The sequence below is a fragment of the Diospyros lotus genome, chromosome 1 (assembly GCF_014633365.1).
Source record: "Diospyros lotus cultivar Yz01 chromosome 1, ASM1463336v1, whole genome shotgun sequence".
In the NCBI taxonomy this organism is placed as follows: domain Eukaryota; kingdom Viridiplantae; phylum Streptophyta; class Magnoliopsida; order Ericales; family Ebenaceae; genus Diospyros; species Diospyros lotus.
In genome coordinates this window covers 16637494-16653195 of record NC_068338.1, presented here as the reverse complement: position 1 = coordinate 16653195, position 15702 = coordinate 16637494, and the positions used below count along the sequence as shown (strand labels likewise).

The window sequence follows — 15702 nt, the reverse complement described above, 5'->3', positions numbered from 1 at the left end:
GGGGGGGGGGGATGCTTAGAGGAGATGTGCCTTTTTCTCTCGGGTATTTCATTAAGTCCTTGGAAGATGTTTTGCTGTTAGTTGTTTGTGGTTTGTTGTGTATTGGGTTTGGCCCCTTTTGGCATTTCTGCGTACAACGTCATCTTTACAGAGAAAAACAAGAAGAAGAATGATAAGCATTTAAATCTATGCTACTGTAGTTCACATCTTTCTCTTTCATTTACTCATCTTGTTCCCATATAGATTCTTTTGTTGTTGTTGTTTACTGGAACATGTAAAATATTATTAACTGGAACTGGAATAAGACTTCTATGGAGACTGCAATTGCATTTAAAGTCTGTCTTTTTAACTCAATAAACACATTGATTGGACAAGCAGGGAAAGGCTTTATGTATTTGGTTATAGCTATGCATAACACTTTGTGGGAAGATGGAAGGGAATAAAAGAATGCAGCATAAGTTTGAATTTTAATACTCGTTTAAATCGTATGGAATACGCTATCTAAAGCTATTTCTTGGTGCCAAGGCAAGTTCAAGGCTTCCCTTTAACAATTCAACTTCCAATCTGGAAGTTTCTAATCCTGAAACGATAAAGGTTATTCCCTTGCACTTCCCAGCACGCTGTGCTGACAAGAGTGAATCTGGTTAGCTTTTAATGGTTACAATTTATTCCCTATATGATTGGTTGTATATCATTTTTTTTTTTCTCGTGGCACTAATATCAAAAGTTTTCCACAGTGGCATGTTACCCTTGTGACTTTACCATTAGTTCTTTGTTAAATCTTTGCTGGCAAGATAAAATTTCATTTTATCACTAAAACTGTCTTGTGATAGCGTTGAAGATGCTACATTCTTGTGTTGGTCCTGGTTAATTATGAATCTGGGTAATGCAGGAGCTGGTGGCCAAAGAGTTTGGTATTCCTGTGCAATTTGAGCGTTTTTGGTTGTGGGCAAAGCGTCAAAATAATACATACCGTCCTTTTCGACCTCTGACGTATTTGGAGGAAACAACACCAGTAATCTTCTGCTGCTCTCTCATATATTTCAAATACTAGATAAATCTCTCCTGTTTGAGAAGTTCATCTTTCATGGTTCTTATTTAATGTGGCCTTGTTGGTGCTCTATTTGACCACTTCATCACTTTTTTCCTATAACCTCGATGCACGCCTCTAGAACTTGATATGTTGTTGGCTCAGCTTTAGCAAACATCAGTGTGAATTTAGTTTTCTAAAAATTTCCACAGGAAAGCCTAAAAAACAAATAGCTATTTGACACAATTATTATTAAAATAAAGCAAGAGGGGAAGAGAGAATTCGAAAGAAGTGATTTATATGGTTTGGCAAGCTTACATCTACTTACCAAGCTTCTTGGTATTCTTCACTTTTTTCAAATATAGATATTGGCTTCTCAGTGCCATCAGACCTGTACATCACATCTTTGCCTGCCATTCAGCAGGAAAGCTAAACATAGTGGTCTTACTAAAGTGAAATTCTGCCCCATGAAACCTTCTTGGAGGTCCTTGTGGGATAGTTTTCTTGATTCTTGTTCTAATCATCCCGTGTATCTACTATACCTTTATCGTGTTACAAAAGCAGCAACAGACCAAGCCTTCATCCCACAAGGTGTGGGTCAATTATATGGAATCTAGCTCACAAATTATCTGTGTCTGACCATATTTTCTATAACACCATTATTTTCATGTCTTGCCTAAGAGTTCCATCAAATTTCTGTGGTCTTCCTCTTACCTCTTTTGCTACAAATTTCTATAAATTTCATCCACCTTCCTCGCAACAGCACACTAGGTCTTCATCCAATGATAAACTAGGTGGGATTGGCTATAGGGATTCTAGCTCACTGATCATTTCTCTAATCTATTTTTTTCTAGCTCACTGATCATTTCTCTAATCTATTTTTTTCTATCAAATTTTCTTTAGTCTTCCTCTACCTCTTATTTTTACAGATTTCTGTCATTTGATCCACCTTCCTCACAAATGCATCTTAGCATGTCCAAACCATGTTAATGCATCTTATTATCAATACGCACTACTGTTACCTTATTATGGATGACATGATCACTCATCTATGCAACATGCTCATCTCAATTACACTCATATTTCATGGTATTGCTTACTTACTAACACTATATGCCATCCAACAAAATTTGGTGTTATAGTTGTCCAGTAAAACTTTCTTTTTTAAGTTTTAAAGGGATTTGGCAATTGCATTAAAGTTTAGAAGCATTTGTTCATTTTAGTTGTCACACTTTAATTGTATGAGTAACATCCTCAATAATTCTTTCACCTTTTGCAATAATTGATTTGAAATATCTAAACTGATTATTTTAGAATGACTCGATCTCCACCATAACATCATCCATACTCGATCTCCACCATAACATCATACATAACATTGTCCATACTTTTTGGATGTGATCTCCACCATAAACTGATTGTTTTCATTTATCTTACCTTTCATATTAATCAGTTTTTGATCTTCTCAATTTAAGTCCTTACATTCTAAAGTATCCCTCTATATATATGTGTGTGTATGTATTTCAAATAACCTGTATATAAGCAAGTCCGACTCCTTTTTTCTCTAAACCCTCTGTAAGATTTATTTGAGGACTTTGTCATAAGCTTTTTCCAAGTCTATAAACACTACTAAATCCTTTTGTTTATTTGTAAACCTTTCCGTAGATGCCTTAGTAAATGTATAGCTTTCATTATTGACTTACTAGACATGAAACCAAATTGATTTTTAGAGATTTGAGTTCTATTCTTAACCTTTTCTAATCACCCTCTCATGAAGTTTCATAATGTGGCTCATTAGCATGATTTCACTGTAATTTTCACAACTTTGAACATCTCCTTTGTTCTTATAAAATGGGTACTAGATTGTTGTTTCTTCATTTGTCAGGCATCCTCTTTGATGTAAGGATCACATGGAATCATTCATTAACCATAAAATGTTTTCTTATCTCATGCATGTCTGTCTTTTTATTGGGATACTATCCTGTCCAATCACTTTACCATTCTTCACTTCTTTAAAGCAAATAAATGTTGTTGAACATGTAATTTCTGTCTTTCCCTTATTTACTAACACCTTTTGGTAACCATGCTTTACTCTTCACTTGCTCAAGTACCTTTAGAGTTTTGTAGATTAATTGGTAGAATCCATTTTGTTTGATTTTGGCTTATCATTTATATTTATATGTCCGCCTACCAAATACAAACTCTATTGTTGGCCCTACAGTTGTAATCTATTGAGTTTATTATTCACTGATATTGCCATGTGGTGAAGCCTTTGTTTTTATGATCAATACATTTGACAATTCGTCAATGACCTGTTTATGCAAAGATGAGCTTAAAGGGTTTCATAATTGATAATTAATTAATCATGTTCTGGGTCAGATAAGGACCGTATTCTGATTCCATTGGTTATTGTTTTATTGTCAGTCTCTGATTACAGTTCCCAATTCCTAATTCCTTCTTCTTTTACAATCATCCTCATTCTGTCGAGTGGAACTATATGTTGGAATTTCATCCTGATGCCCATATAATATATAATTCATATAATATGCTTCTCCAACCAATGTGCCTTGCCTTGCATTGTAGGTTGGGGATTTGGCGATTCTATCTGAAAAAGGTCCCAATCCAGAATTGAAGTTGTTCTTGGAAGTGGAGCTTGGATCAGTAATTTTCTTGCAGATTTAGGCTTTATAGCATATTCATATTCTATGGCATTATTAATTGTTTACAGCTAGCTTAAGTTACCTATTCTATGGTATCATTTGATCCTTTTCTGTATCATTCAGAATTTTCAGCCTATACCTCCCCCTAGAAAGATAAAAGATGATATTTTGCTTTTCTTCAAGCTATATGATCCTGAGAAAGAAAATCTACGGTAATTATTATCTCACTTTTTTCCAGTTCTTGTCTAGGAATTTCTTGCGATTGACCTATGATATGTTACTCTATTATTCCAGTTATGTGGGAAGATTGATTGTGAACGTTACTGGTAAGCCTACAGAAATATTGTCGAAAGTGAAAGCAATGGCTGGCCTTGCTCCTGAGGAGGATGTTGACTTTTATGAGGTTTGATTTTCTCCATACTTTTGTCTTTTTCGATGCAACATTCTGAACTTGTAGGGTCTATACATTTTTGCACACTACCATTGAGTCCACAGCGAGGTAAAGCTATTTGAGTCAATGGGGATGAAGGTACAATTCTAATATGACATCTGCTTTGCACCTGTAAGCATGCCTGTGCTGCTCAAGCTATTTGATCTGAACTTTGAAGGCTTAAATTGTTAAACTTCCAAGCTATTTGATCACCCTTTTCAGGTCAGAGGAGGTGATTTTAGTGTTCATGGTGACCCCACGCCTATCTACTTCTTTCCGTTGGACAACTTGAGGAAACTTTTGTCATGTACCTAGGAGTATAGGAGGGTCAATGCTGTAATAGGAATATAATAAAGGGGGTAATCTTGTAATAGGTTTATAATAATTGTTAGGATATATTGTTAGCAAGTGGTTAGGCTGTTAGAAGGTAATGACGCCTATATAAGGCTGCTGTTAGGAGTTTGTTGGCATGCTTGAATTGAATGAAAGAAACTCTAATTCTCTCCCTAACATTTCTCTCCATTCTCCCTCAAGTTCCTTCCCCTTTCTCTCAATATCTCTCCCTCTTTCTACTGATTTTCCCCCTCCTACAATTCTGATTTCTTCTCCCAATTCCTATCACAACCCTAACTAACCCTAGGGTTGTGACAATTGGTATCAGAGCAGTCAATCCTTGGCTGTGATTTCAATCAATTCTAGTTTGTGACTTTAGCAATTCTTATCCGAAACTCAAAGGCTAGGCGAGCTAGGCTAATTTTCGGCAGTCCGCGTTCAAATTTGCAATCAAAACAAGAAGCGTTGTTGCAGTCGAACAAGGAAGGAGAAGCAGAGCCGTGATTGCGACTTCGATTCAAGTGAATTCCAGAGTTCCGATTAATTCCAGTAAGTGGTTCCGGTGATTTTCGGCTAAGGATCTGGAAGTTTTGTTATCAGTGCGTAAGATTCAGAGTATTAAGGCATGCGATTAAGGCTAGTCCAGATTCTTGAACGATTGATGATCGACGACAATTGTGATCATAAGCGAACAATTGGCCGACTTGGAGTGTTGGACGGTGATTGGGTGTGGAATCAGGACTAAGGGGAATTGAAGATGTTGATGAACGGCAACGAATTTTAATAAGTCTTGCTCGGAATTGGCGTGCAAAGGAGAGGCCGACGGTGATACCGAGTTGAATTTGAAGTCCAAATCAAAGTAGCGTAGCAGGTATGGGAAGCTGAGGTACAAGCGATCACGGCTTGTGATCTGGAAGAGTTGTTCGACTTTCCTTGGAATGAGCAGAAGGTAGACGCTCAACCGCGAATCGCAGTAAGTTTGTTCGAAGCGAATGGGCGAAGCAACTTAAGCGGATTTGGGAGCCAAGTCATAAGCTACTACAACCATCGAATTCTTAATTCCGCAGAATTTCGTTGGTTGCATCACAGTCGCTTAAGGAAAGTGAGCAGCCCAGACGATTCCAGTGGGGAAACTTCGGCAATCTAGCAGAATTCCATCGATTTGGAAGGTTGTTCGATTCTTGGAGCAGTGATTTCCAGTGAAAGGAGGTGAGGCAATAATCAGAGTGCGCAGACGAGAAGACGAGGCAGGTGAAACTTATAGAGCCTGGCGGAATCTTGATTTTGCTATGGTGAATTGCGGAATTGATTCCAATGCACAAGGAGGAGAGGTCGGCTTGGATCTGAAGAAGTAGGAGGAGTGGCTTCCGGCGAGTTCCGTTGAACATTCTTAGCCGTCGATCTCTTTGCTGAGGAAAGATAGAAGGTTCGACTGCGAAGGCGGGGCAGCGGTTTGATTCGCTGCTACTTTCCGAGCTGTTGCAGTAGCAGTTCAGGAAGACAACCTTAGTCATTATCGGAACTGATCGAGTGGTAATTTAGGAGATTCCGATTAGAAGTTCGACAACGCATACCAGCAAATTAGAGACGAGAATTCCACGGGCAGTGAATTGCGTTTGAGGTGATTCTAACTAAGAACCCGATATGTTCACGGAAGAGTTGGATTAAGGATGTATCAAGCTCCTATGCCCTGGCCTTTGACTGGTCCTGCTCTTGAGAATTCTACCATGACGAATAGCTTGCGTATGAAACAATGGGAGTCTCCTTTGCAGCAGAAGGATGCTGCATTTTCAGTGGGATACAACAGAAAACGTGAAGAGTTTGGGCTAAATCATGAGGCACGGAAACGGACATTAGACCCTTGGGTTAGCAAAATGTGTGAGGAATTTGGCTGTGTAATACGAGAAGAGCTTCAAGAGTTTGCAAGGATGCTGAGTAAGGAGTATAACTACAAGTTTCCAGCAGAATTCTTCGACAAACCGAGAAGGAATGTTGCAGATGATCATTCTGAAAATTCTAACCAGAAGAGGATGGATTCCGATAACTATTCAGCAGGAGTGAATTCCAGTAAGCTAAAAGAAGAAGATGTTGCTGATGTGGAGGAGAAAACTGTTGACAGTGAGCTTCAGAAAATTTCCAATGAACAAGACGAAGATGTGGCAGAATTTCTAACAGGAGCAGATGGTTTAATTGCTAAGGAACCTCTTGAATCCCTTGAGGGAATTGAGACACAAACTATTGGAAAACCTTTCCTTAATGGCAATGACTTACTGTCAGGGGTGACTGACGGGGTTGACTATGTGCCCCACTCCAAGGCTGGAGATGATACTAAAGATTTGGATTTTTTTGGCAGTATTGGAGAATTGGACTTGGGAAAAGATAGCTTCCCTTATTGTCATTCTGGAGGATCTATTAATTTGGGTTATGGAGAACTTCCTCATGGGGAACAATCATCTCGAACTCTATTCATAAGAAACATAGACAACAATGTTGAGGACTATAAGCTTCGGTCTGCTATTCAAGCACTCAGATTTGAATCTGAAGCCACTGAGGTCAATCTGGTTGCCCCTATTAAAGTGTTGGTCCAAGTTATGCCGGTGACCATTTTTGGAATCCTAAGAACAAAGAAGAAGAAGCCTAGAAGGAGAAAGAGAGAAAAAGAGATTGAACAAGAAATGAAGGTAGGAGTGGGATGAAGAAAGAGCAGCTAAATGATAATAAGTTCCTTAGGGATAAGAAACATTTTAAGGCGGAGGGAACTGTCATGTACCTAGGAGTATAGGAGGGTCAATGCTGTAATAGAAATATAATAAAGGGGGTAATCTTGTAATAGGTTTATAATAACTGTTAGGATATATTGTTAGCAAGTGGTTAGGCTGTTAGAAGGCAATGACGCCTATATAAGGCTGCTGTTAGGAGTTTGTTGGCATGCTTGAATTGAATGAAAGAAACTCTAATTCTCTCCCTAACATTTCTCTCCATTCTCCCTCAAGTTCCTTCCCCTTTCTCTCAATATCTCTCCCTCTTTCTACTGATTTTCCCCCTCCTACAATTCTGATTTCTTCTCCCAATTCCTATCACAACCCTAACTAACCCTAGGGTTGTGACAACTTTAAACAAAGAAGCATGATTGTGGAGTTCTATATATTTTATTGCTGCTGAAGGACTGGATAGCCATAATAGAAGGTTTTAACCGGAGCCTAAAACTTAGGAACTGATTAGGCTAGGTTAGGAGCTGAAAAGGATTTCTGAATTGAAATTGGCCTGCCTAGGGAGACTCAGATTTTTTACTTAGTTGATTTTTGAGGCACAATAGAAGAAAATTATGAGAAATAGAAAACTAGCTTTACATCTCTAGGAAAAAACAAATTCAAATGAACACAATGTTGAGGTCAACTCTATTGCAGAGGCAGTACTACTATTCTATCATAATTGAAAAAGAGAGATGATTTCTTCTAATCTGGAAGCTTTTTGCTTGATTTCGAAAATAATTGACCTAGCCAAATCAATGGAATTAAGAGAGGAAGAGAGAAACTAAAAAATTGGAGAAGAAAAAAAGAAATGGAAGAACTTGGGCTAGTAAACGTTCAAATAGAACAATGCAAGCCATTTCATGTAATATCTGATAAATTTTCAAGAAAAATGATATCACTAAAGGCAGACTATCATCATTATTATAGAGATGCGATTGGAGTCCGCAGAAGTTTGCAATTGCACTTGAAGGTCATGACTGGAGCTAGGGTTCACATTTGAAGTTCTTCAATTAGAATTCTCAATAAGGGAGTTTCTTGAAGATTGAGATGGTGTGGGCGTTCAAGTTTGGAGGGAAAAAATAACTGTTAAAATCTATTAAGCTAGGGTTACAAGTATTTGTATTATACTAAAATGCTATAACTGCTATGTACAAGCTACCTATGCTAGGTACAAGGTACAACTAATACTAGTTTATACAGCACACCGAATACAAGTTAATATAAATTCTCAACACTCCCTTGCAAAAAGTTGCATACATATCATATGTGCCTAGTTTGGAATAAATATATTTAATCCTTGAACCTTGAAGGGCCTTTGTAAGCAAGTCAACCTACTTGTCCACAGTCTCAACAAATGCTATAGAAATCTCACTAGAAATTAGTTTTTCTTCACAAAGTGACAGTTCATTTCAATATGCTTGGTCATTTCATGGAAAACAGGATTAAAGACAACATGAAGAGCAGTCTTATTGTCACATGTAAGCTACATAGAACCTGAATCACCAAATTGCAGCTCCTTAAGAAGTTGTTTAAGCCAAATCAACTCACATATAGTTAATGCCATGGCTCTGTACTCAACTTCAGCACTAGATCTAGCAACAACTTGCTACCTTTTACTCTTCCAATAAACTAGATTGCCTCCAACTAAAACACAATAGCCAGAAGTTGACTGTCTATCAACTAGACAACCTGCCTAATTAGCATCTGCATAACCAGTCACCTGTCTATGACCTCTATCCTCAAATAATAAACCTTTACTATGTGAACTCTTAATATATTACAAAATATGCACTGAAGCCTACCAATGACCATCACAAGGAGAATCCAAAAGTTGGCTAACCACACTAATAGCAAAATGTAATATTGGTCGAGCTCGAGTCATTGTAAGATAATTCAGCTTCCCAACCAATTTCCTATAACATCTTAGATCATGAATAGGCTTCCTGTGTCTAGGAACAAGCTTAGGATTGGGATCCATAGGCGTATCAATTGGCCTAGAATCCAACATGCTTGTCTCCTCTAGAATATCGAGAGCATACTTCCTTTGAGAGATACAAATGCCATGCCCAAATCTAGTAAACTCAATACTCAATAATGAGAATGCAAATGAGCCTTCAACTGAGAAATCCCCCTGCTCGTCATCACCAATAATGACAATATCATCTACATAGACAACCAAGTAGATAACACTACCAAGAGCATAGAAAACAAAATGGCCAGCTTCACTCCTAGTCAATCTAAAGAATTGACCGACAAAGCTAAAGCGACTAAACCGACACGTAGGTGATTGCTTAAAAGGAACAATGATTTCCTAAGGTGACAAACCAGATGAGGCTCCCCCTGAGCAACAAGCTCAAGTGGTTTCTTCATATAAACCTCCTCAAGAAGATCACCATGGAGAAAAGCATTTTTAATGTCAAGCTAGTGAAAAAGCCAATGTCTAATGGAAGCCATGGAAAGAAACAAATGGACTAAACCAATCTTAGCCGCAAGGGAAAAGGTATTTCCATAATCAACACCAAAGATCTATGTATAACCCATGGCAACCAAACGGGCTTTCAATTTGTCAATAGAGCAATCAGGACCAACTTTAACAATAAAAACCAAGTGGCAACCAGCTAAGGATTTTTCGAGAGGAAGGGGAACCAAATCTCAAGTCCCATTAGCAAGCTAAGTAGACATCTCATCCATATCATGATGCTAACCAGGGTGAGCAAGAGCCTCTGCAACTATTTTAGGAATAGAAGTAAACGAAAGAGCACAAACAAAGGCAGAATGGATAGAAGACGAATGATGATAGCTCAAGAAAGCGTAAATAGAATGAGGATTATGAGAAGAACAAGTACCTCTGCTTAGGGAAGGCTAAACCAGATTGGAAACTAAAGGAATAATGGCATCTGTAAGGACAAACAAACTCATGTGAACAAATTTTCCTATTAAGATACGATGATTTGTATATGGTATTTCTATAATATAGTAAGCATATATCTTAAGATATATAGAATATATGTAGGATATTTTATTTCCTTTTTTAATAGTCTATGTTCATGTATATAAAGACTATACATGCCATTCAACTGTGGGATGAAAATACATTGTTCTATTGCATTGTGTCAAAGCTATAACCCTAGCCATATCCTAGCCTAACCCTAGTTAAGCTAGGTTAGAAGCCGCAACTATCATTGTCCATCATAGTCCTCGTTTGTTACAAACACTGTCGGCGAGCCTATCTCAACTGTCGACCCTTGCAGCTGCCACCAGCACTGTCTATCGTTGACTTTATCCCCACCACGGGCCATCCTTGGGCAGCTTGTCAAGATTGCGTGGTCAGTCTAGTCAACGACCAGTCATCCTTGCCAGTTATCAGTCATCCTTGTCGAATATGAGTCATTGTTATCACCAACATCCCTTCATCGTGTGACCAATCAAATCGTGTCTATCGTCCAAGTGACCCAGATTTGCCAACCCAAATTCTGTTGTCTTTCACAATATCCTTGTCACCGACTACCTTTTACACATCTCAGATTTGTTCTCCATCCCTGTCACTGTCACTATCCCACATTTTTTCAACACACCTATTACCACAGAAAGACTAAATGGCCAAAATTACTCCACTAGGTCTACCACTGAAGATATTTGATTTCTTGGTCAAGGAATCGAGGATCACTTGGCCAAGGTAGTTGCCAATATTCCAATGAACCATTAATCAACATGGAAGAAAGTGGATGCCCAATTACTATGTTGCTTGTGGTAGACAATTGAACTTGCCTTAATGCATATTTTTTGTCTTCTTCGTGTATGCAGTGCCCTTTAGAATCGTGTATGTGAGTTGTATACGAGTGACATAACTTGTATCAACAATGTTATTGGTGCATTGTTTCGTCTACAATAAAACAAGTCAGACATGACAATATAGTTGGGTAAGTTTCAAGCCATGATTACTAAATTCAATGAGCTCATTCCATTTGATGAAGACATCAAAAAGCAACAAGAGTAGCAGGATTAGATGTTTATTGTTCTCTACCTTCAGGGCGTTTGTATTGAGCTTATCAAAACGTAGATTCTATGCAATACCTCTCTTCTACCTTTAACGGAGGTCCTTTTCTTGATTACTTCGCGTTTGGTCCTCTGTTGTTGATCATGGTGGTTCAATCCTTGGAGAGTAGTATTCCCTTGCCATAACTATCCCATCCTAATCGAGAAGGTAATGGAGGGGCTCGTCATGGTGGTGGAGGTGGTCAATCTTGGTCCCAATGTACCTACTATAATCATATTAGCCACACTAGGGAGACTTGTTATGACCTTCATTGTTGTGCACCTCGCACGACCAATACAACTCCAATTATCAATGACAATTCAAAGATCTAGGATTCTACCAATGGCACCCACTATAATAATAGGGCTCCCCGTCTGTGACTATTTAGAAGGAGAGTGCACTTAGTTCCTTCAGTTTTGCCGTACACAATAGGTTACTTCATCTATTGCATCATTTGCCACAACTGGAAATCACAGTCTGTTTTACCTACTCCTTATCTCTCGGCCCATGGATTTTTGATTTAGGTGCTACCAATCACATATCTAGTAATAATTCTATGTTCTCTGATATTGATAGCTTGGGGTCTTTACTTACTGTTACCTTGGCTGATAGTTCCCAAGCCTCAATCAAGGGTGTCGGGAGTGCAAAATCCCTTCTTACATTGTCCTTGTCATATATTTTGTATTTACCACAATGTCGCTTTAATTTACTTTTTGTCAGTCAACTTACTCTTAACCTAGGTTGCTCCATAACCTTTTTGTTTCATTTTGTATTTGTCCGAGATCAAAGGATTGGACGGACAATTGGTAAGGGGCATGAGTCTCGAGGATTATACCACTTGTCTTCATTTGCTCCACTTGTGATTTGCACTACTACTGCCTCACCACTACAAGTTCATTGTCATCTTAGCACCCATCTCTGGCTAGTTTGAAGAAGATAGTACCATATTTGTCTAATCTTTCATTATTAGAGTGTGTCTCATCTCAACTTGGGAAGCACATTCGTAGTCCCTTTCCTAGTAGAGTTAATAAGCATGTTAGCTCTGTTTTTTAACTTATTCATTCTAATGTTTGGGGATCTGCTTGTGTTTCTTCAAAAAAAAAAATTGTTACCCTTAGTGATGATTTTTCACAAATTACCTAGGTATATTTAATGAAAAATCAATCTGAGTTATTTTCCATCTTCATTACTTTTTGTGCTGAAATTTCCAACCAATTTTATATGGCCATTCATGCTCTTTGTAGTGATAATGCACTCGAATACCTATCTACCCCCTTTTAATCTTACATCACATCTAAAGGGATTCTTCACCAAACTTCTTGTCCTGGCACCCCCCCAGCAAAATGGGGTTACTAAACAGAAGAACCGTCATCTCATTGAAACTGCATGCATGCTTCTTTTGCAAATGCATGTTCCCCTTCAATCAGATGTTATCTCATTAATCGGATGCCATCCTCTATCCTTGCCAACCAGGTCGCTCATTCTATCCTTTTTCCTCTATCTAACTCATATTCTCTTCTCGCTTGTATATTTGGGTGTACTTGTTTGTCCATCAGCTTGCTCCTAACTGTGATAAATTGTCAGGTCGGTCTCTCAATTATGTTTTCCTTGGTTATTCTTGTCTTTAAAAAAGATATCGATGCTACTCTTCTAAGTTGTCTCAATATGTTATCTTTGTTGATGTCACCTTCTTTAAGTCCACCTTTTACTTCCCTCAGTCCACTACATCGTCTGAGTTAGTGTCCATTAGTTTACCATGATTTGTTCCCCTTTTTTATCTTTCATCTCCATCTTCCTCCTCATGGCTCGATCACCCAAATCTTTAGATGTCGTCCTCGACCTATGGACCCACCGACAAGGCTAGTAATAGATGCATCCATGGAGATTGCAGCAAAGCTGAATGGACCACTACCTTCACCTACCTTGCCTATTAGTCTACCCTCCTCCAATTCTCCTTCTGATCTTAACTTGCCCATTTCCCTTCACAAAGGTACTCATCGTTGTACTATCCAACATCCCATCTCAAACTTTATTAGTTATCACTCAACGTCCCCTAACTATCATGTATTTGTTTCTTTTGTCTTTGGTTTCTATTCCTATTAATGTTACAAAGGTTCTTTTTCATCCAGTGCAACACGATGCAATGGTTGAAGAAATGTGTGCCTTACATTCTAATAGGACTTAGGACTTATACCTCTTCCGCCGAGTACGTCTACTGTTAGGTTGTCACTAGATTTATACCATCAAGGTTGGACTCAATGGTCACGTTGATCATCTCAAGGCCTAACTTGTTGCTAAAGATTCCACTATGATTTTTAGCCTTGAATATGGGAGCCCTTTTCTCCAATGGCCAAAATCTCATCTATTCAGTTGTTCTTACCTTTGGCTACTATGTACAACTGGCCTCTCCATCAACTTAATATCAAGAATGTCTTTCTTCACGATGACTTATAGGAGGAGGTTCATATGGAACAATTGTTTGGCTTCGTTGGTCAAGGGGAGTCTAAGCATATATGTTGTTTAGAGAAATCCCTTTATAACCTTAAACAATCTCCTCGAGCTTAATTTGGAAGGTTTAGTCCAGTTGTCGTGAAGTTTGGGTTAAGGTAGAGTGGAACTGATCATTCAGTTTTTTTCGTTGTAAATATGGTTGTAGCATTCTTCTAGTGATGTATGCGGATGAGATTGTTATTACTAGGGATGATCATGTGGGCATCGTTGAGTTGAAAATGCATCTCCAACAACACTTTCAAACCAAGGATTTGGTTCACCTGAAATATTTTTTGGGTATTGAAATGGCACGATTAAAGACTAGTATTTATATCTCTCAGAGAAAATATGCATTGGATATGCTTGAAGAAACAAGGATGCTCGAATACAAGCCATTCGATAATCCTATGGATCCAAATATCAAGTTATTACCAGGACAGGGGGAGCCTAGTTCTAACCCTGGGCACTATAATCAATTAGTTGGCAAACTCAACAACTTTACAGTCACTCATCCTAATATTTTATTTGTTCTCAGTGCAGTAAGTCAATTTTTGGATTTGCCTTGGGACAACCATTGGAAAGCAGTGATTCATATCCTTAGGTATATTAAAGCTACCCCTAGTGATGGTATATTGTATAAGAATCATGGTCATAGTCAGATTGTGGGATACATCAACACTGATTGGGCTGGCTCTCCTAGTAACAAGCGGTCCACATCTAGATAGTGTGTATTCTTTGGTGGCAACCTAGATATAATGATTTGTATATAATATCTCTACAATATAGTAACCATGTATCTTGATACATATAGAAGATTATGTATGAGATATATAGATGTAGGATATATTATTTCCTTTTTTAGTAGTCTAAGTTCATGTATATAAAGACTGTACATACCATTCAACTGAGAGATGAAAATACGTTGTTCTATTACATCCACCATGCTGTGGCTGCTTATTCTTAGATTGATTACCAAGGATGTAGCCTGAGAAACCATATTAGACCCCTCAGGTGCTGAATCAAAGTCAATAGAAGTCTAAATACTACGCAACAGCCTTGCAAACACTTATTCCATAGTAGAAATGACAGGTCCACTAAGGATTTGTCCTAACACTCTCCAAGTCAGGTCCTAATCCAGACAATATAAGCACCATGAACAGTTTATCACGTTAGACATACTGTTCAGTAACATTTTCAGTGATTGGCAACATGATATTGAAATCTGTCACAGCAGATTGCACCTTTCCCAGATATGTTGTCATATCTAAATCTCATTTTTGAAGATTAAACAATGTACTAATAATTGTGTACAAACGAAGGATGTTGCTTGTACAAAGCCTCTGTGCGCGTGACTATATCTCTACACAACTTTCATAAAAACAAAAAAGAGGCACTAAATCTAGTTCATGACAACCACAACACAGAAACAAGCTGCGCATCAATTTCATCCTACAATGTCCTATCATTCTCTAGTATCTGACTCGATTTCTTAGTTAAATGATGATAAGCCAAGAAGATCGCTACGTGTTCCTATCAAGAATCCAAGGTTCGTGGCATGACACATGCAGGGGACATGGTTCATGGAATGTCACATGCAGGGGATTTGCTGGCATATGGTTGGAAGACTTGGTCCAATATTGTTAGCTATTATTTTCTAGTAGTTGTTGAAGTCCTTGTTTTCAGTAGTTAAGGTTGTAAGTTTAGGAAAAGTTGTTTTTCCCTTGTGTATTTAAACTCTTCCAGTATGCAGTAATAGAGCAAGTTTTGGATTCAAATCAATTATTGTGGTTCGTTCTCACCCTAAGAGAATTCTACTTACACGGCTATTAAATTAGCTTTGGCGAGACCTATCAAATGATCACTAACCCCTTGGCCTTGAAACCGAATGTTAATTGAAGCTCACCAGGAAAAATAATTCTTCTCATTCAGCTTTTCAGTTGTAATCACAGAAGTACCAGATATGTTTGGAA

At 38.2% G+C, this 15702-nt stretch overlaps 1 protein-coding gene across 1 annotated transcript in view; it reads left to right on the top strand.

Annotated features, from left to right (window-relative positions):
- LOC127806783 (ubiquitin C-terminal hydrolase 12-like) overlaps positions 1–15702 on the top strand; it is a 120443-nt gene that overhangs the window by 97704 nt on the left and 7037 nt on the right. Inside the window, exons 15-18 of the mRNA XM_052344300.1 lie at positions 893–1015; positions 3614–3691; positions 3814–3902; positions 3985–4093. Of these exons, the coding sequence (XP_052200260.1) occupies positions 893–1015; positions 3614–3691; positions 3814–3902; positions 3985–4093 (399 nt within the window). The remainder of the gene's footprint in view (positions 1–892; positions 1016–3613; positions 3692–3813; positions 3903–3984; positions 4094–15702) is intronic.